General features: G+C 35.8%; 1 protein-coding gene across 15 annotated transcripts in view; it reads left to right on the forward strand.

Moving 5' to 3' along the window:
* The window catches only part of LOC125678112 (uncharacterized), an 83,197-nt gene that overhangs the window by 54,290 nt on the left and 8,841 nt on the right, over positions 1-20,066 (forward strand). For 5 of the 15 annotated variants that reach the window (XM_056154481.1, XM_056154483.1, XM_056154484.1 and 2 more), the window contains 11 exons: positions 1,850-1,969; positions 3,610-3,746; positions 4,888-5,107; positions 5,278-5,355; positions 5,704-5,811; positions 6,002-6,137; positions 11,264-11,469; positions 11,688-12,180; positions 13,693-13,860; positions 13,969-14,094; positions 15,336-16,690. In XM_056154481.1, the coding sequence (XP_056010456.1) occupies positions 1,850-1,969; positions 3,610-3,746; positions 4,888-5,107; positions 5,278-5,355; positions 5,704-5,811; positions 6,002-6,137; positions 11,264-11,469; positions 11,688-12,180; positions 13,693-13,860; positions 13,969-14,094; positions 15,336-16,690 (3,147 nt within the window). Of the gene's footprint in view, positions 1-1,849; positions 1,970-3,609; positions 3,747-4,887; positions 5,108-5,277; positions 5,356-5,703; positions 5,812-6,001; positions 6,138-11,263; positions 11,470-11,687; positions 12,181-13,692; positions 13,861-13,968; positions 14,095-15,335; positions 16,691-17,151; positions 17,179-20,066 lie in introns of all 15 variants that reach the window. The other 10 variants (XM_048916254.2, XM_048916253.2, XM_056154482.1 and 7 more) reach the window with 4 other exon arrangements.

Below are 20,066 nucleotides of genomic sequence, written 5' to 3' on the forward strand. Positions count from 1 at the left end.
CCACACAAATGATTATTGTTCCCAAATATCTAGACATATTGTATTGTTTATGTATTTTAGAATTATGCATAAAGTACAAGTATTTACATATTTTTATCTAGTTAAAAATTATTTACATACACATGTACCGGTAACTAATACTTTCAATTCAACTAATCTATCGTTCATCGGTAAAATTGAATTACGAACCCGATTTAATATTGAAATATTCATATGTATACCGGCTGAAATATATTTCATAAAAGATTGAATATTGTTAACAGATAATTTAGATCATCATTCTTGACTCTTAAAAAATCAATTGTTGATACAATGAATTTTACCTGAATCCCACAATAACAGTTTTCGTGAGGCATGTGCCACTAAGTAAACACGGTGTCAGGTACTGGTAATTAGGAGACCATAATTGCTTAGGTAAATCATTGCCCATCATAGATCAAGGGTTGCGTTTAAACCCCAAACAGATAAGGCTTGGATATTGAGCACCTCATAATTATTAATTTCTCAAAATATTTTTTGAAACATAGGTAAAAACACTAGAGCATTGACTTGAAATTGTCAACCGATTCTGACAAAAATTTGTACCGACTTATAAGCGGGTCAATGGCAAATTCCTACAAAATAACCTTAAAAATACAACCGACTTATAGGCGAATCTATACGGTACATGTACAGTGTAACTTCTCTAAACCGATGGACTGTCAGATTGAATGAAACAGTCGGATTAGAGGGGTGAGTGGCTGGTTTACTGAGAACTTAGTATTTAGTGGTATTTTATCATTATCATTAGACATTATTTCTTTTTACCACAAACCATAATATAATGCACAAGGACTATTATTTCACTCTCGGAAATGAAGCAAAATAAATGACTAACATGTTTATTTTAAGCACTAGAACTAAATAAGCATAACTGTACTATATCTAGACAAATCAGCAGAATAGACTTTCAGAAGGAGTGTAGTAAAGCAATATAAGCTGTAACTGATGGTAAATAAATTGAAAAATAAAAAAACAAATAGAATAATATATTTGTGATTGAATATATATAATCTCAATGATTCAGAGTGGATCTGAAGTAATAATTTGATAAAAGTCAACAGAAACTGTTGACTCACAATTCATTGTCCTCCTGATAGTAATTCCTGTTTGTAATCTCTGAAGAGCATTGACCTCAGAGATCACCAGTTTGGAAAAATGCAGAAGAAAGGCACCATGCAAGTGTCAAATCTTTGTATGACCTCAGTCTCAGCATCTTGATTATATTCAGCAATTGTCGTTCCTGTGTCTGAGTATATAAGAATAATTGCGTCCAAGGCTATGGGGGTTTATACAAAATGCTCATTGTAGGTGTGCTCTCCAGCAATATTTCCTTGTTTATTTTGCTTAATTTTTCATCAGATCTTGGCAATTTTATTAATTATACCGATAGGTGATAATTGGTGCATACTTGGGTAGTCAAAAAATGCTGTCAGTTACAGTTTGTATTGCTTTAAGAAAATCAACCATTTACAGAGAGTAAGTATAAAAGTATAGAGAGAATTTGATAAACATCAGACAAAGGGATGTTAATTACAGATTACAGTGAACGGGCTTATAATGAATTCACACTTACCGTTATTTTCATTTCCTGTAGTTTTAAAATATTATGAATTCATTGGATAAAACAAATTATGTTTATGACGAATGAAGATTGTTTATGACAAATGAAGATTGTTTGTCTCCAGTACTTGGCTATAAGCATGTTTTACTGTATGTGCACGACATACAGTTATGATTGCATAAGATTTTGCATACAGTAATGAAAGCAGGGACTATATTTCAAGTTTGTTTTTTTTATTTCCATTAGATTGCTGCTAGACCAGGTGCTAGACATTTCCGATGTCTCTTTCGAGTGATGTTTGTTCCTCTTGATGCATATGATCTACTCAAAGAAGATCCTGTAGCTTTTGAATACTTCTATATGCAAGTATGTTGTACTCCCCGCCCTGTATGTAAATCAACTTATGTTGTACTCCCCGCCCTGTATGTAAATCAACTTATGTTGTACTCCCCGCCCTGTATGTAAATCAACTTATGTTGTACTCCCCGCCCTGTATGTAAATCAACTTATGTTGTACTCCCAGCCCTGTATGTAAATCAACTTATGTTGTACTCCCCGCCCTGTATGTAAATCAACTTATGTTGTACTCCCCGCCCTGTATGTAGATAAACTTATGTTGTACTCCCCGCCCTGTATGTAAATCAACTTATGTTGTACTCCCCGCCCTGTATGTAAATCAACTTATGTTGTACTCCCCGCCCTGTATGTAAATCAACTTATGTTGTACTCCCTGCCCTGTATGTAAATCAACTTATGTTGTAATAGTTATACATGTCATTCCTTTGATGGAAAAATGAGAACTGATGCTGAATAATTTGAATGTAAACAACATTGAGTGACTGTGAAGAACATGAACTTTCACATAAAAAGTTAGCTCCTTAACTTTTGAGCACAACTGTGCCTATAATTGTGTAAATACTTGTTGAATACTTATTTTCTTGGTCCAACTATTTTATACATTTATTACTTACACCTGTCCAGTTGAAAATATTTTAATCCAGATTTTGAAAAAAGACTACATTTTATGGCAGAAGGATTGTTTAATCACAAAGATATGAATAATACAATTTAACCATTTCTGTTTCATCTTATATATTGTCAATATTTATATACTTAGATGTGTTTTTCTACTTTTAGGTCACCTGAGTGACTCAGGTGACCTATTGCTATTGGTCTGTGTCCATCGTTGAATATTTGAACATTGAACATTTTTAAGTTCTTGATAACCACCATTGCAATTCTTTTCAAATTTGATATGAAGGATCTTTGGGACAAGGGGGGCATATAAATTGTAAATTTTAGGACTCCTCCACCCATGGGGCCTTAAGAGCTAGGCATAAAATTGACCAATTTTCAAAAATATTCTTCTCTACAAATGTACATCTGTAAGAAAAACTAAATGCATAATCTTGTAGAGCAGGAGGGCTCTCAACCAAATTCAGAAAAAAATTCATGATCCTTGGGGTAGAGGTTCTGACTCCAGGTCAGGGCCAAATTTAGTATATAGTGTTTATGTGTAAAACATTTGAATAGCATTTTCTTTGATGCTATTGATACTGAATTGAAACTAAAGAGATTAATAAGGAGCCATTAGCCCTTTACCAAAATTGTGAATTTCATGATCCCAGGGGTGGGCCTGGGATTTGGTACCTGGGTAGGACCAAAATGGTTATAGTGATTATATGTGTCTGTGTGAACATTTGAACATTTTTAACTCCTTGATACCAGCCTTTCCAATTCTTTACAAATTTGATATGAAGCATCATTAGAACAAGGGGACATAATTTGTAAATACATGTACCAGGACTCCTGTATCTTTTGGGCCTCGAAAGGGACAAAAACTGCTAGAACTTTCAGATCCCCATGTATGAAGACAAATGTAGCTGACATACCCCCTTAATGACATAGGAATATTTTATCCATTCCTTGTTTCATTTATTGATGCAAGGTATACCATTTCAGAATATTCAATGTGGATATTAAAGAATAATTTGTTCCTTTTGTAGTGCTGTAATGATGTAGTGAATGAAAGATTCCCAGAGCTTAAAGGAGAGTTGGTGTTCAAGCTAGCTGCTCTTCATATACAGCAACATGTCATGAGCAACAATAATGTTGCTAGCAAGATCAGCATTAAAGCTATTGAGTAAGCTAAATTTCTGTTTTGTTTAGAAAACTCTTTATCTTGCAGTATTGAATTTACCTTGTAATACTGTTTTTCCTCTATAATGTGACTGATTTTCTGTTAAATATTGTGCAAACAATAATTTTATACCCTGATTATTTGCACTTTCATTACCAAGTGTACCACATTGCAGAATATTTGATATATCATTCAATGAATACAAAGTGATCCACATAGAAATTCTTCCATTTGGTGGATCAGAAGGCAAGGGAGATAATTACCATTTACACAACTGATAATAAAGAAGATTTTGGTTCTGGCAAACTGTGTTTGTAGTAATTACAACATTTTTATGACAAAACATTTCCTCACTAAAATGGTGATACTTTATCATTGAAATTACAAAGCTGTACATGTTTTGCCTTTCTTAAACTTATCTCACACTCAAAGATAAAACCCAATCTAATTTATTCCAAAAGTACAGCAATAAAGGAAGTTAGAAGACTGCTTACAGCAGCTTTATATAGTGAAATTTTTGCAAAGTCCCTTGAAGTCAGTTGATAAAAGTAACAAGCTTCACAGGGATTACTCCGTTTTTGAGCACAACCGCACAGGATGTTATAACTGTGTAGGTACTGGTCCAATGCTGATTTCATTGGTTCAAACATATCTTACATTCATTAGTTCACCTGAGTCACTCAGATGACCTATTGCATTTGGTCTGCGTCCGTCATCATCTGTTGTGCGTTAACAATTGAACAACTCCTGCACCCCAGGAGCAGGGCAAAAACTGAGCGTGAGCTTATCCATGTCTCTGACTTTAAGAATACCCTGTGCTTTGAGCATTGGTGAATTTGACAAGTATAGATGTTTTGCAAAGGTTAAATTCAACATGTTCTGGTTAATATGAGTCGTAAGCATCTGTTATGTCTGCATATTTTAAAATTTGCTGCTTAATTCTGATGCCATGTTTCAATGCATTTGCTAATAATCATGACAAACATGTGCTAATGCTTCAATATGGCTGACTCAGTACAGTACAGATGTTGACTTTCAGTATTAAGTGATATTGAGCCTGACAATTTACAATATTGTCACAGATTATGCAATTTAACATAAAAGTGTTAACTGTAAGACTGAAATTTCCATTCATTTATTTCAGGAAAGAATGTGGGATAGAAAAGTTTGTGCCATACAGTCACTTAGAACACCTGAAACCTAAGGAACTGCGAAAGATATTGAGTAGTCAGATAAAATTAAACCAGAATTTGACCCCTCCTGGTCAGAAACAGCTGTCTTCCATGCAGGCTAAGCTCCACTACATGAAGATTGTCAGTGAACTGAAGACTTTCGGCAGTCGTGTGTTCATGGTCACTCTTCTGGTAAGATTAGTTATCTCCCTTACTTGCATAATAGAATTATCATATAAAGATCATGAAGTTACAGTACATGATAAGTTTACTATGTAGTTATTGTAGAACTTTGATGTTTCTAATTCCTTTAAAACTATCTTATGACAACCAATTTTGGACCATACAATCTCGTTTTCTAGGATAAAATGACAGAAGCCATGATCTTGGTTGGTCCCAAGTCTGGCATTGGCCTCATTACCAACATCAAGCTTTATATGGTAAGCTTTTGAGAATTTTCCAAAAATGTATATTCATGTTTATTCAGTGAAGCATGTATATACAGTGAAGCATGTCTAATATGGATGATGTGTAATTTGAAGGTTTTTGTAAACATTTTGGAACAAATTTTGAATTCTATTATAAAAGTACATGTACTCTATATTCCAGGCACTCTCATGATTATAGATAATTTTGTACGTTGTGACAGGGCACTAGATTCTGAGATTTTTTTCTTATTTACTGAATATAGTTGTCAGTATTGGCTGAGTTTGTATTATGGATAATTTTGTACATTGTGACAGGGCACTAGATTCTGAGACTTTATTCTTTTTTTTTACTGAATATAGCTGTCAGTATTGGCTGAGTTTGACCAAATTCAAAAAATTAAAGTAGCCAAAGAAAGGGAAAATATGCAGAAAATTGAAATTACCATCAAAAGTAATAATCAAGAAGGGGTAAGTATACTATCAATGTAATCCTCAAATATTATTACAAATATTGAATTACTGAAATTGTAAAGCAACCTTTAATTAGATATTTGTCATTGAAAAGCAATAGTTATTGATACAGCTTAGTTTGCTTTTCTTCGAACATGGATTCAAAACAGTCGAAAGAATACATCTACAGTGACAATTATGTTTGCAGATGTTAAATCTTGGCCTCCTGAAGGATGATGCTATGAATTTTGTTACAATGGTAGAGGGTTATTATCGAATATTTGTGGATGACAATGTTTGCCTTGTGGAAAAGCCAGCAAGTAAACAAAGTTCAGACCCTGATGGTAAGTTTGTCATTCAAATTTTCTGTTCTACATGCAAAAGTGCTTAAAGGTGCTAGTGCACACCCCCCCCACCCCCCCCCCCCCCCCCCCCCACCCCCAGGTTGTACAAATTGATGTCATTTTAAAATGTTTAAAGAAATTGGGTCTTAAAACATTAATTACTTGGTTCTCAGGCCACTTTTTCCAACATTTTATGAGGGTTGGCAACATTATGTCTTCTTTTCTTTTCCTTTTTTTGTTGAGAAAACTCCATGAGCTGAAGTATAATACTTCATCTGTTCATCTGCAAAATGACGAGTCAAATTTGCTTTAATACAGTAGCAATTACTTTCTCCAACACAGCCAAGATAACATGAAGTTTTGGTACTGTCCTCAGGTTTAAGATCATGCAATCTGCCACCACATGAATATCAATAGATTTAAATTTCTATTTAATATGGCACTTTCATTTTTCTAACCACTAAATTAACTGGTATATTAAATGTGGTTTTCCATATTCACACATGTTTTGGCTGTTTGAGTGCTCAGAGAGAAAGGCATCATATGCCTGGTGGTCATCAGATTCCCTAGCACCAGTGGTCATCAGACTCCCTAGCACCAGTGGTCATCAGATTCCCTAGCACCACCAGTGGTCATCACTCCCTAGCACCACAGTGGTCATCAGACTCCCCAGCAACAGTGGTCATCAGACTCCCTAGCACCACAGTGGTCATCAGACTTCTTAGCAACAGTGGTCATCAGACTCCCTAGCACCAGTGGTCACCAGACTTCCTAGCACCAGTGGTCATCAGACTCCCTAGCACCAGTGGTCACCAGACTTCCTAGCACCAGTGGTCACCAGACTCCCTACCACCACAGTGGTCATCAGACTCCCTAGCACCACAGTGGTCATCAGACTTCTTAGCAACAGTGGTCATCAGACTCCCTACCACCAGTGGTCACCAGACTTCCTAGCACCAGTGGTCACCAGACTCCCTACCACCACAGTGGTCATCAGACTCCCTAGCACCACAGTGGTCATCAGACTTCTTAGCAACAGTGGTCATCAGACTCCCTAGCACCAGTGGTCACAAGACTTCCTAGCACCAGTGGTCACCAGACTCCCTAGCACCACAGTGGTCATCAGACTCCCTAGCAACAGTGGTCATCAGACTCCCTAGCACCACAGTGGTCATCAGACTCCCTACCACCAGTGGTCACCAGACTTCCTAGCACCAGTGGTCACCAGACTCCCTACCATCACAGTGGTCATCAGACTCCCTAACACCACAGTGGTCATCAGACTTGCTAGCATCACAGTGGTCATCAGACTCCCTACCACCACAGTGGTCACCAGACTTCCTAGCACCAGTGGTCATCAGATTCCCTAGCACCAGTGGTCATCAGACTCCCTAGTACCAGTGGTCATCAGACTCCCTAGCACCAATGCTTTGTACAAAGATGGCAATGTTCTGCAGTTGTGTTTGATCCATGGACCTCATCGAAAGATGTGAAATGCACTACAAGTGTTAGCTTCTTTAATGGCTGGATTTGTTGATAAGGCATACTGTGAATAATGTCCAAAGAGAGCTATGATATCACTAACTCTCATACTCAACATGACAAGCTCCTTGGTGTCAGTTTTGCTCTCATCTTTACTGTCCTTATATTTTCCAGGTGTTCACACTTCTAGGGGACATCAATTTTCCTTTGCAATTGCAGTAAATAATTCCTCTGCGAAAGATACTCTTGAAAAATCCCCATTACGCAACATGGCAGATATATAAATGGTTTCTGAGCAGCACAGACACTACTGCCATTTTCAATCATGTGTTAAAGAAATCTTGATCAAAAAATGTATTTGAGACCTATTCATAATTTGTATAATTCAAACCTATTCCAATAAGCTGTTCCCTGAATGCACGATATTTCTTTTTTTTTTTAATTATAAAATTCTGATAGAATTGGCCTTGTGGCACCTTCCAAACAAACGTGGAATGGCCTAAGAAGCAATTAATTAATTTTTTTTCTAGATTTCATAGCCCTTTGGAGTAGTGATACTTTTTCACTAGTACTCAGGTGACCGATAAGGCCTGTGGGCCTCTTGTTTTTTAAGAGTTTCATTTTTGCATAAAAACGTCAGGTTGCCTTGTCTCAAAAATATGGCTCTTGTGAATAATTCTCTAAATTCTTCTTGTCAGTAATAAGCAAATTGAACGCTTGCAAAAATTATGACCTTGATAAATATTTAGCTAGACTAGATTGTAGAAATAAAGGTTTGCAAAATACATGTATTCATGAATTACATTGCATTATTGACATATTGATGGTTGACTTGCAGTATTCTTTGAAAACATTATGAACAGTTAAGTTACTCAGGCAAACAGTGGTGTTTGAAAATGTCATTATTTGTGCTGATTTAATTTTCACATCAAGATTTTAGAATTACACAACACCAGTGAACGAATCATAGATCTCAAAAATAATTGATTGTGTAGCACACACAAGATTATCATCTTTCAGGTGTATCATATTGCAACATGCATGATTAGAAATATAAATGGGAGTTTGCCATGGAAAGATGTCTTAAACTGAAAAATCCTGATGTTTATAAATTGATTCTAAATCATAATAATGAAATCAATCCATATAAAAGATCTTATGTGTTAGCATGGTCTTATATCTTGATTGTTAATATTTTTATGCCCCCTTGAAAAAAGTGGGCATATTGGTTTGCACCTGTTGGTTGGTCGGTTGGTAGACCAAATGTTGTCCTCAATATCGTAGGAACCCTTTGCTTGATGGACATCAAGCTTTTTATACTGGTTTCCCCTAAAGAATAGATGACCCCTATTGATTTTGAGGTCAAGGGTCAATATACTCTGGACATAGGAGGATATTGCCTGCTTAATATTTTGAGAACCCTCTGCTTTACAGACATCAAACTTGGTACACTGGTAGATAACCTTCATTGGCTTTCAAGTCAAAATGTCAAAGGTCATGACTTAAATGACTGGTTATATGGAAATGCCTGCTCCGTCTGGCAGCAGAAACATGGGTAGAAAGTTCAGAATATTCAAGACACTAGGTAGAATTAAAAATGCTGATCTCTATATACTTGATTGTTCAGAATACTGGAGGTGAGGTTGTTCCTAACACAACAATTGAACTCTAGATGAGGATATCAATGAAGAGTTGTTCGATATGACGATAGAGACATTTTCCTTTGCAGATGATCCTTGACATGTTTAGAATATTGAAATTAAAGTAAATGCAAAAAGCAATACAAGTTAAACAAATACCAAGACTGGACATGGTCCTGGTAATACATATGTAGAAACATCAAATTCTATTTTCCTATTATTATTTTTATTTTTATTATTATTTATTTTTATACATAAACTGTCATGTAATTCTAGATTATTCATGAAGAATATTATGCAAATTTATTGATTTGGGACCTCATGCAGAATATTTCACAAGCGACTTGGGATTGGTAGTGGGCATGAATTGTTTTATATAATACTTACAGAATGTTTGATATCTCTAGAAGCCTTTGCCTGATAGAAATCAAACGTTATTGTATTGTTGTTACCTCTTGACTAGTATATAACCCACACTATCATTACATACATTCCAAACTTTTTAATATTGCAACACATGGGGATATCTGTTTTTAAAACATTTTTTATTTGATAACTTGTTATATCATTGTCTAAATTCCAAAAATTTCATCTCTGTTTATGTATTTGGAAGTGACTAGTCAGTTAAAACTGTTTTAATTTAAATCAAATGTACATCATGATAAAGTCTGTTTCAATCTATATATAAGTATTTAATCTTTGAAGGTATTTGTTCTCTCTTTAGATGTTGAATTGAAGAATAAATCTGTAATTGCTATCAAATTAAAGCAAAACAAATTAAATTTTGAAGGTAGGAATGATTTTTTGATTTACATATAACACTTCCATTTCTTTTGACTTTGCATGAAGATTTGGGGGGGGGGGGGGATTTGGTTTTCTTTATGTATTGTAAAATACTAAATTGTACTGGTTACAAATTGACTAAATTTAAACAAATCAGATTTAGGATAAGTGGAATTCATTCAGCTAATCATTTGATTGAAATCAAGATTTATTTTTGTGTGAACAGTTACATAATACAGCCTACATAATACAGATGGCTGTACATTAGAAGATCTAAGGATCAGAGACTTTGAAGAGTACAAGCATTTAAAAACTTATAGGAGGGAGGACTGGGGGGTTATTGTAAGGGATCACAATCATCATTTGTTTGATTTCCTCCACTGATCGCCAATAAAACACTAATCGTGACGCCTTATTACCTGCTAATCCTATTGTCCCTGCACATTTGAACTCTGAGGAATGGTGGAAGTTATGCCAGATTACAATAACATTTGGGGTAGTAATAACATTACACACACCCGCTTTAAGATATTTTTTATGCCTATTAATTTGTCACAAGTCAGACAGTACCTCTAGCAATTAAATTTACTCAGCAATGAGTTTATGGGTCTAAGTATGTGTGGCCTTTCATTCATGGTTTTAAAAGTGGTGTGTTTGGACTTTGGCGTTGTCAATATTTTTATGAACAGTGACATGCTCTGTGTGTTGGTACAGATACGTAGACTGATGCCCATGGAATTTCATGGATGAGCGGTTTATATGTGAAAAGCTGTGAGCATTATTTTGTGCTTAACTGATAGAATCATGAACCTGCCAATTTAGATAGATAATCTTTGGATAAAACCATTATTCTGGGAGTAGGATTGCCATAGTGAAGTTTAATTTGAAAGGTATTCTCTATGAAAAGTAATTTTCCTCTCATTGTTCCATTTATTATTAATTGGCATGTGGGGAATTGATCAGCATGTGGTATTTAAGAACAAAATTAGGAATCAATATGTGAATTTAACATGGATTATTTCTGGGGGGGACAGGAATCTAGTTACAATATCGCAGAAATTGTATCAAAAAGTAGTGCAAACAGTTTTAGTTCTTTATCAATCTTTGTTCTTTGCACTTTAATTCTTTAATCAATAATGTTTTATTATAAGAGTTAAAGTAAGTAAACATGTTATTAAAGCATTGTGACCTTTTTTTTTAATCATTGAATTTTTTTTTCAGTTCCTTCATACTTTGGAACTCATCGGGTTTATGCAGCTCCCTGGAGTTACCCAGAGGATGTAGTAACTCATGTGATACAGTCGGACCATGATTCCAAGGAGATAGCAGAAAATGAGAGAATTGTCAGCTTTGCCAGGGGCCCCCCTATTTATGATGGAAATGATAGCAACTTCATCACAAGAATCAAAGAGGATTTAGGCATCCAGGTAGGTTGCAGTGAATTTCTTGGACAGGAAGATGTTGTATTTTATTCTTTTTAATATGTTTCCATCTTTAGAATGGAATTGAAATAGATTTGATTATGGTTGATTAAATTGAAATTCTTTTGATAGAACCATTAAGGAATTAGAATGAAGTACTTCTTGATGGAAATGGGTCTATTTTCACTTGAGAACATATCTATTTGTGCTATGACTATTTTCAGTCAAAGAAGTCTGAGGAAGCTGAAGCAGTGATCTCTCTTGTTGAAGAGTCAGAGCAGTGTGTTGAATCTCCCAAACATGTAAATAAAAGTGTGATTCTGATTGGTTCAGATCTTAATGACATTCAGGAGTATGTAACTGCTAAAGAGAGGAAAACACCAATCAAACAATTAGAAACATCAAAGAAAAAGTCTGCACTTGATATCAAGATTCCAGAAACAGAGGAAACTCCAAAGACAACAAATGTGCCAAATGAAGAAATATTTGGAGATCACAATATTGATTTGAACTCCTTAGAAAGTAGGGAGGATCTATCTTCTGATACAGACAGTGGGGTGGAGTCTGAGAAGAAAATTTCTCTGGACGACTTTACATCGGGTGGGCGTGGACAGGAAGTTGAGAGCAGTGACACAGATAGCTGGGGGACTCCAGCCAATAGTCCTGCTAAAGGTAGACTGTCCTCTGTCACTGCATCTCTGCATGGCTTGGACCTTTGTAAGTACTAACTCGCACTGCTCTCTGTAACCTGAACTATACTGCACTGTATCAAAAGAAAAGTTAAAGGCAAGCAACAATAGTTTAAAGTGATTTACACTCGTGGTCATTTTAAGCATTGATGACTTCTAAACATTGAAAATTCACATGGAAATCAGTTTGCATGAATACTGTTCTGATGATAAATGGTGCATTCTTTTAAATGTATTAAAATCACAGTGGTCTGACAACAGCACTTAGTACTAACCAAGAGTGTTTGCTCTGTTTATAATATACACTGTTTTATATTGTATATTATTAAAGCATCATATATTCACCTCTTACAAATAGTGTATACATATTAAAATCAGTTTATGCTAATGCAATACTGTGCATAGACTATGCATATAATTTTTTCTATACGCCTGTCTTTAGACAGGACATATTATGGTACAGCAATTTCTGTACACCATCTGTCCATCTGTCTGTCCAATTGGGGTTTTCTGTTTCTAATTTCATTCTTTGTCACATATCAAACTGAAACTTGCTATGTAGCTTTGTGGATCACTCTAGTCATACCTTCCACAATATTCAAGTAAGGACCTCCTTATTTTACAGAGTATTTGTATTTGTATGGAAGATGTGCATGTGGCAAGGATTTTGATTTTCTTCAATTTTCGAAAAAATTACAGGTTGTTAAACTTTAAGTCTCTTTTCAGGAAATAATATATGCTAGGTCTTAATGTAAATAACTTGGAAGATGTGCATAGTGCTAGGATTTTGATTTCTAATATATTTTTTTTATGTTTTAAATATTTAGAGATTGTTGAACTTGGGTAAAATTTGGAGAAATATTTTACAAAGTTCTTGGTTTGTCTATCTACCTCCTGTCATAGTTTTAAAACTGGGACCTTTTCTTCATACAATGCACAGAAAGTAATGTCACAGCCTGATGATGGCTGATACTACCTGAAGCAAAGTTCTACAAATTTTCGCTTAAGAAAAACACCATATGTAACATATGTAAGCATTTTTATGGGCGTATTATGTACCCGTTTGCAGTACTCTTGTTAAAAAATACCCTGTGCAAAAATTCTCTGTGTCAAGTTGATCACTGAAAGAATCCAACACTTGATATGAAAATTCTTGAAAGACACATTTCTAAGCAAAACCGGAAGTCCAGTAAATGGAACAGTCATTCCAGCATCTCATCTTCAATTTGACTTTTCAAATGGGCTAAAGATATAATAATAAAAAGCTCAGTGGAGCTCTAGTCATTTGTTCTAAAACAAGCAACGGTTATTAATTACACAGAAAGTTTATACGAAAGTTCTGGTTCACTATCAGTGGTTGATTTATGATTATTATGGCGGTGTTATGAAATGTAAAATTTTACCCTCGAAATTTCTTTTTGGACACCCCCCCCCCCCCCCCCCCCCCCAATCTATTTCAAAGGGTCATAATGACCCTTGATTTTCAGCATAAATGCTGTAGAATGCATAATGATTTTGATGATGAAATTGGTGTGTACAGATGCTGAGGAAACAACTGAGCTGCCCAGAACAGAGTCTGATTTTGAAGTTATTGCATCCAGTTTTGGTCTGCTGAGTCCAGACAAGATCCCTCCAGAGATCCAGGAAGGGATACTCAATCCCAAGATGTTTTCAGAAAGAAGATTGTATTTGGATCCAGATATCATTGGTAGGTCATTCAGAATCATTTAGAGTTACTGCAGTGAGTGATTCTTGTATTGTGTATTAATGGTGAAATGATTTCAAAGCTAATTGATGCCGGGGGTATTTTTGACAGATTTGACATTGATGCCACCCCCTCCACCTCCGCCTACCTCAGAACCACCAGAACTAGATCAGCAAGCTTCAATAGAAGTATGGCAGTCGTCATCTAAACCTGATGAAAGCCAGACACTAGAAACAGGTATTTTGTAAAACGGACTTGTGAAATCTATGGCAGCTTTGCATATAGGTTTTGATAAGTCTTAATTTCTGGTTTTATGCGTTTTATTTTCCTCAGTTGTATAACATAATGTGTTATTTTTGGTGGGGTTCACGTTTTGTTGCCTTTGATGGTAAAGATTACTAATTTTATTGCTGTGCTGTAATGTGAAAATCTTTTCATTAGCATACATATACAATGTGGCCTCAGTAATCCAGGTGCCTCACCATTTGGACAATTATTGGGGGGAACCAAATTTTTACACATTATTTTGTGTAATTCATTCAAACTTTTGCATTCTGGACTGTCAGTTTTTACATACAAAAGATTAAAATGCATTGAAAATTGTTTCACTAATTGTACTGAATATATTTGTAGTGCTAAATATCTACAAATACTTGAATATTTCAATCTTGATGCTTCAAAATAAATAAAACGGGTAAATTTGAAATGTTAACATTATCATGATTTAATTTATAAGGGCCCCACCATATGGCAGGTGCCTTGTAGTAATTACCAGGTGCCTTATAGTAATTACCAGGTGCCTTATAGTAATTACAAGGTCTGTTGATCAGCACTTTCTATGGCACATAACTTAAATTTTCTTAGGAAGATTTTCATAAATTAAGGAAAGAAAGACCCCTTTAGAATTTCAGATTTATCAACTATGTTTTTATCTGGACAGCCGCCAAAATGGTCTAGAGGTTAGAGCGTTCGCCCTGCATGCAGAAGGCCGGGGTTTGAATCCCGGCCATGACAGACCTAAGTCGTTAAAACAGGTAGTGACAGTTTCATCGCCAAATGCTCGGCATCAGGTGTGAATGTCACGGGTCCTGGAAGATGACCTTAAAAACGGATGTCCTGTAGCACAGTAGGTGTGGCACACTAAAGAACCCTCATGCTCAATGGCCATATGTGCCGAGCAAAGGCCTAAATTTGAAGCCCTTCACCGGTCTTATTGATGTCTCCATTTGAGTGAAAAATTCTCGAGAGAGACGTTAAACAAGATACAATCCAATACAATTGATCTGGACGCTTCTTTTATCCAAATAATTTTGCTTTGAACCAAAGTGTCCAGATTAAAGAGGCTCCACTGTAGTGCATTGGTTCAAAATGTGCCAATTTTTAAATATGCTGAATAAGTACAGTATAGTAATACATTATTTCATGCAATGAATATTTTCTGCTGTGTAAAATTTAAAATAAATATGATTTATTTGCAGCAGATGTTGCAGGGTCCTGCAATGAGAAAATACATGTGCATGCCCCACCATTTGAGAGGTCAGTCAGTGTTGGTGCTACTCCAGACTTCTTTGACTCTGATATAGATCAGCTGATTGCACAGCTTACAATACCCCCACCTCCCTCATCTGATGAGTCAGTGGAGCAAGTGGATCATCTAGCTCACACGTGGAGTGGACCAGAAACTGTTGAATCAACAGAGGAGGAATTCAATGTAGAGGCATTTGAAGTTGATTTGGAGTCCCTGGTCATTCCACCACCCCCTGGTATGGCCTCTGTCTCTCTTGACAAAATCTCAATTGTTCCCCCAGTGACTTTCATTTCTGATGACAACGAAAACAAGAGTAATCGTGGAAGTCATCGTCGCTCAAGTTCTGTGGACAATTTCTTTTTCAAGTTTCCAAAGGACGAGCATAATCATAAAAATGATGATAATAATGATAAAAAGGAAGAATTTTTGAAAAGTGGATCTGAACGTAAAAGTAGTGCAACTCATTGCAGTAAGACTGATGCTAGTGAGGATGAATTGAGCAATTCAATTAAATCAAACTACAATGATGAATGTGAAAAAGCTACCTCAAATACTTCTGGGAAAAATAATCAAGAAAATGATTCTCCTGGATCCGTTTCCGAAAAATTAAACACTCTGTTGCAAATGATTCCTAGTTTGGTGCAGAAATCAGACAATGAAAATGATTACAGTTGGAGAAGAACTTCCTCATTGCGTCTTTCAAAACCTGTACCTATGTATGACAAAGACAAGATGAATCTTCCCAATGGATTGGTAAAAACTGAAGTGACAAATAAAAAGCCTGATAAAGCAAACTCAGTGCTTTCTCCAGTTCAGGTTGTGAAATCTAGTCAGGAAGAGAAGCAGAAAAAGGGTGAAGTGACAGTGAGCTCAAAATATTCTAGGCATCTACGCAGGACTAATTCATTTGACATTCCGGCCAAGGATGAGGCATCAGAGAAGGAATCAGAAAAAGCTGTGACTGATGGTTTTTCCTCTCTAAAGGCAAAACTACAATCGTACAGAGATTACCTTCTAAATAAGTCCAACAATTCAAAGAAAGAAAGAAAAGTTGAGGAGAAAAAAGAAGATGGACCTCTTAGGAGGTCAAATTCTTTCACACTTAGTTATCTTAGAAGAAGGAACAGTTCTTCTGACTCTGATGATCAGAAGTCTGGTAATGATGTGGCTCCAAACAAAAGTAAACGGCGAGAGAAGAAATTGAAAGAGAAGGCAGAAGACAAAGATGACAAGAAAACCCCAGCTCTTTGGAATCAGTTGGCAGCTCCTAGGTCATTCCGACCACACACTTCTACAACTACACAGGTATTTCATCAGATAATCAATAACTTTGAATATTTCTTGCATACATATATATGTAACCAGATCAAGCTTGTCACTTAGATTGTGTCACCAGATCATGATAGATGCAAATTTGAAAATGACACCTACATCTATTTTTGTATTCTTCTGTGTATAATTTCAAACAATTATGAAACATGTTACTGTAACTTGTACAACAAACTCCATAAATATGCATGTCACTAAATGTATAGTTGCAGTCTATTATCGAGGAGACCGAAAAGCAAAATTTCACATGTGTATGCTTGGTATGTAGAATCAATACACCCAACAAACTTCTGTAGGAGGGAGGGAACTGGATTGTGGCTCACTCTTCAATGTCTTTGTTCCAGCACTGAAAATACACTGGGGAGGAGCTCTCAATGAATGTTCTCTCTCACATATTCCCCCTTCTCTTGCATGTAAATAAAACTTTTCTATTCCAGCATCACACGTTTCCCCTTCAGAGGAAGGTCAGTAATGGTTATGTGAATGAAACGTATCACAACACCTTTTCCATAATGTGTGTGCCACCAATTTTATCTAGACTTTTTTTCAGCATCTGTGTGTGTTTGCATTTCACTGTTCCTGTATTTGTAATACCTATCTGTGATAATTTCAGCAGGAATATACATGTATTCTGAAAAAGTGCATCCTAACAAAACGGCACTGAATATGTATCCCATTCATTTTTTTTGTGTGCCCCCTTTCTGTCTTCCATACTTCCATCATATAGTTTTCCAGACCCTTTTTCACTATGCAAACAGATATTGAGCTGATATTTGTTATGCAGTTGTATATTGATGAATTACAAATAATTATCAATTAAGTTTTGATTTGTTAGACTAACTTTTAGTGGAGTTATAGTCCCTGGACTTTGAAAATGTCTTAGAATTCAGTTCTCTAGACTTATTATTACAAGGTAGTTGTATATTGTTGAGTTGCAAATCAAGGTTCAAGTTTTGCTCCATTTGACATACATGCAGTAGAGTCATGGCCCTTGGACTTTGATTTACAGTTTTCCTGACCTTTTTAGTCTCCGACCAGTAGAGCCAAAGAGTACTACTAGTTTGCACTCCATCTGTCATTCTGTTGGTCCTGATGAGTAAATATACAGATCGAGTTTCACTTTTTTAACAGTTGACATATTCTAATGAAAATTGTAAGACTTAGTGTCATGGTTGAATGTACTTCCTCAATTTTTGTTTTCCGGACTTTTTTTTCACCATGCTTTTATCTAGGAAGCTGAAATTTGGTTTGTTGTTTACTATAGTATGTTTTCAGACCTAAATAATCTAAGACATATCAATTGGTATTTTAAAAAAGTTATATCTGCCTGATCGTCCAAAAATATCTTGCCATAGATTTTTAAATAACAGGAGATCTAGACATTACATGCTGACAGAAACAGAGGTAGAAAGTAGTGAATGTTTAAGATGCTAGGTAGAAGTGAAAATGCTGGTCTTTGTATGTTTCATTGTACGGGATATTGGGTGATAACCCAGTACAGTTGTTCTTAACACAGCAATAGAACTTGAGTCTGAGGATATGAATGAAGAGCTGTTTGATGTGATGATTAAGACATCTTTGTTTGCAGATAATCTTTGGATTGTTTTGAATTAAAATCAAAGAAAATGCAGACAGCAATACAATTGACATTTCAAGGGGACTGCATGCAGAATATTACATAAATAATTTGACTTGGGACTGGTAGGGAATGGTAGGGGACTGGTTAATGATTGGTAGGGGACTGGGAGGGAATGGTAGGGGACTGGTAAAGGACATTTATTGTTATGCTAACAGAATGCTTCTTCACTGTGATGTTCAGTGTGTATTGCATATTAAGATTCAGTATCATTCAGATTGACAAAGTTTAAAGAAAAAATATATGTTGCAAATTGTTTATAAAGTTTATTGACAATTTGACTAAACTTTCTGTCAAATTGCAGAGTTAGAATTTTTTTCATTTGAATTGATTTACTTTTGTCCTTATCAAAAATTTCTTTAAAATATAAATGTGATGAGTTGAAAGTAAACAAGACCTTGTTGTATTTTTAGCTCACCTGAACCGAAGGTTCAAGTGAGCTTTTCTGATCACATTTTGTCCGTCGTCCGTCTGTCCGTGTGTAAACTTTTCACATTTTTGACTTCTTCTCAAAAACCATGCACTGGGCCAATTTCAACCAAAGTTGGGACAAAGCATCCTTAGGTAAAGGGAATTCTAAATTGTTAAAATAAAGGGCCAGGCCACCTTCCAAGGGGAGATAATCAAGAAATGGTAAAAATAGGGTAGGGTCATTAAAAAATCTTCTTTTCAAGAACCACTGGGCCAGAAAAGATTAAATTTATAGATAAACTTTATTAGATAGTGCAGATTCTAAATTGTTAAAATCCTGGCCCCCGGGGCTAGGATGGGGCCACAATAGGGGATCAAAGTTTTACATACAAATATATAGGAAAAATCTTTAAAAATCTTCTTCTCAAGAACCACTGAGCCAGAAAAGCTGAGATTTATTTGAAAGCTTCCTGATTCTAAATTGTTAAAATCCTGGCCCCCGGGGGTCGGATGGGGCCACAATAGGGGATCAAAGTTTAACATACAAATATATAGAGAAAATCTTTTAAAATCTTCTTCTCAAGAACCACTGAGCCAGAAAAGCTGATATTTACATAAAGCTTTCTGACATAATGCAAATTCAAGTTTGTTAAAATGATGGCAACCGGGGGTAGGATGTGGCCACAATAGGGGATCAAAGTTTTACATACAAATATATAGGGAAAACCTTTAAAAATCTTCTTCTCAAGAACCACTGAGCCAGAAAAGCTGATATTTACATGAAAGCTTTCTGACAGAGTGCAGATTCAAGTTTGTTCAAATCATGGCCCTTGGGGGTAGGATGGGGCCACAAGGGGGGATCAAAGTTTTACATACAAATATATAGGAAAAATCTTTATAAATCTTCTCAAGAACCATTGGGCCAAAGAAGTTCACATTTACATGAAAGCTTTCTGACATAGTGTAGATTCAAGTTTGCAAAAACTATGGCCTCCAGGGGTAGGTTGGGACCATAATAGGGGCTACGGTTTTACATGCAAATATATATGGAAAGTCTTCTGATATGGACCAAGGTGACTCAGGTGAGCAATGTGGCCCATGGGCCTCTTGTTTTTGAAAGTTTGTAGCAATTGACAGTTTTTAGCTATAAACCTTTTCACTTGGCATTTGTGTCAAATCAGCACATCTAGTTACAGACAATATCAGCTCACAATCACAGTAAGATAACTCTAAAGGCAGTTGATAATTGTTTTATAGACCTACAACAATTCTTTTCTCTGGTCCTTTGGACAATGGAGAAGGTCG

This window comes from Ostrea edulis, chromosome 2, assembly GCF_947568905.1.
Source record: "Ostrea edulis chromosome 2, xbOstEdul1.1, whole genome shotgun sequence".
Lineage (NCBI taxonomy): Eukaryota > Metazoa > Mollusca > Bivalvia > Ostreida > Ostreidae > Ostrea > Ostrea edulis.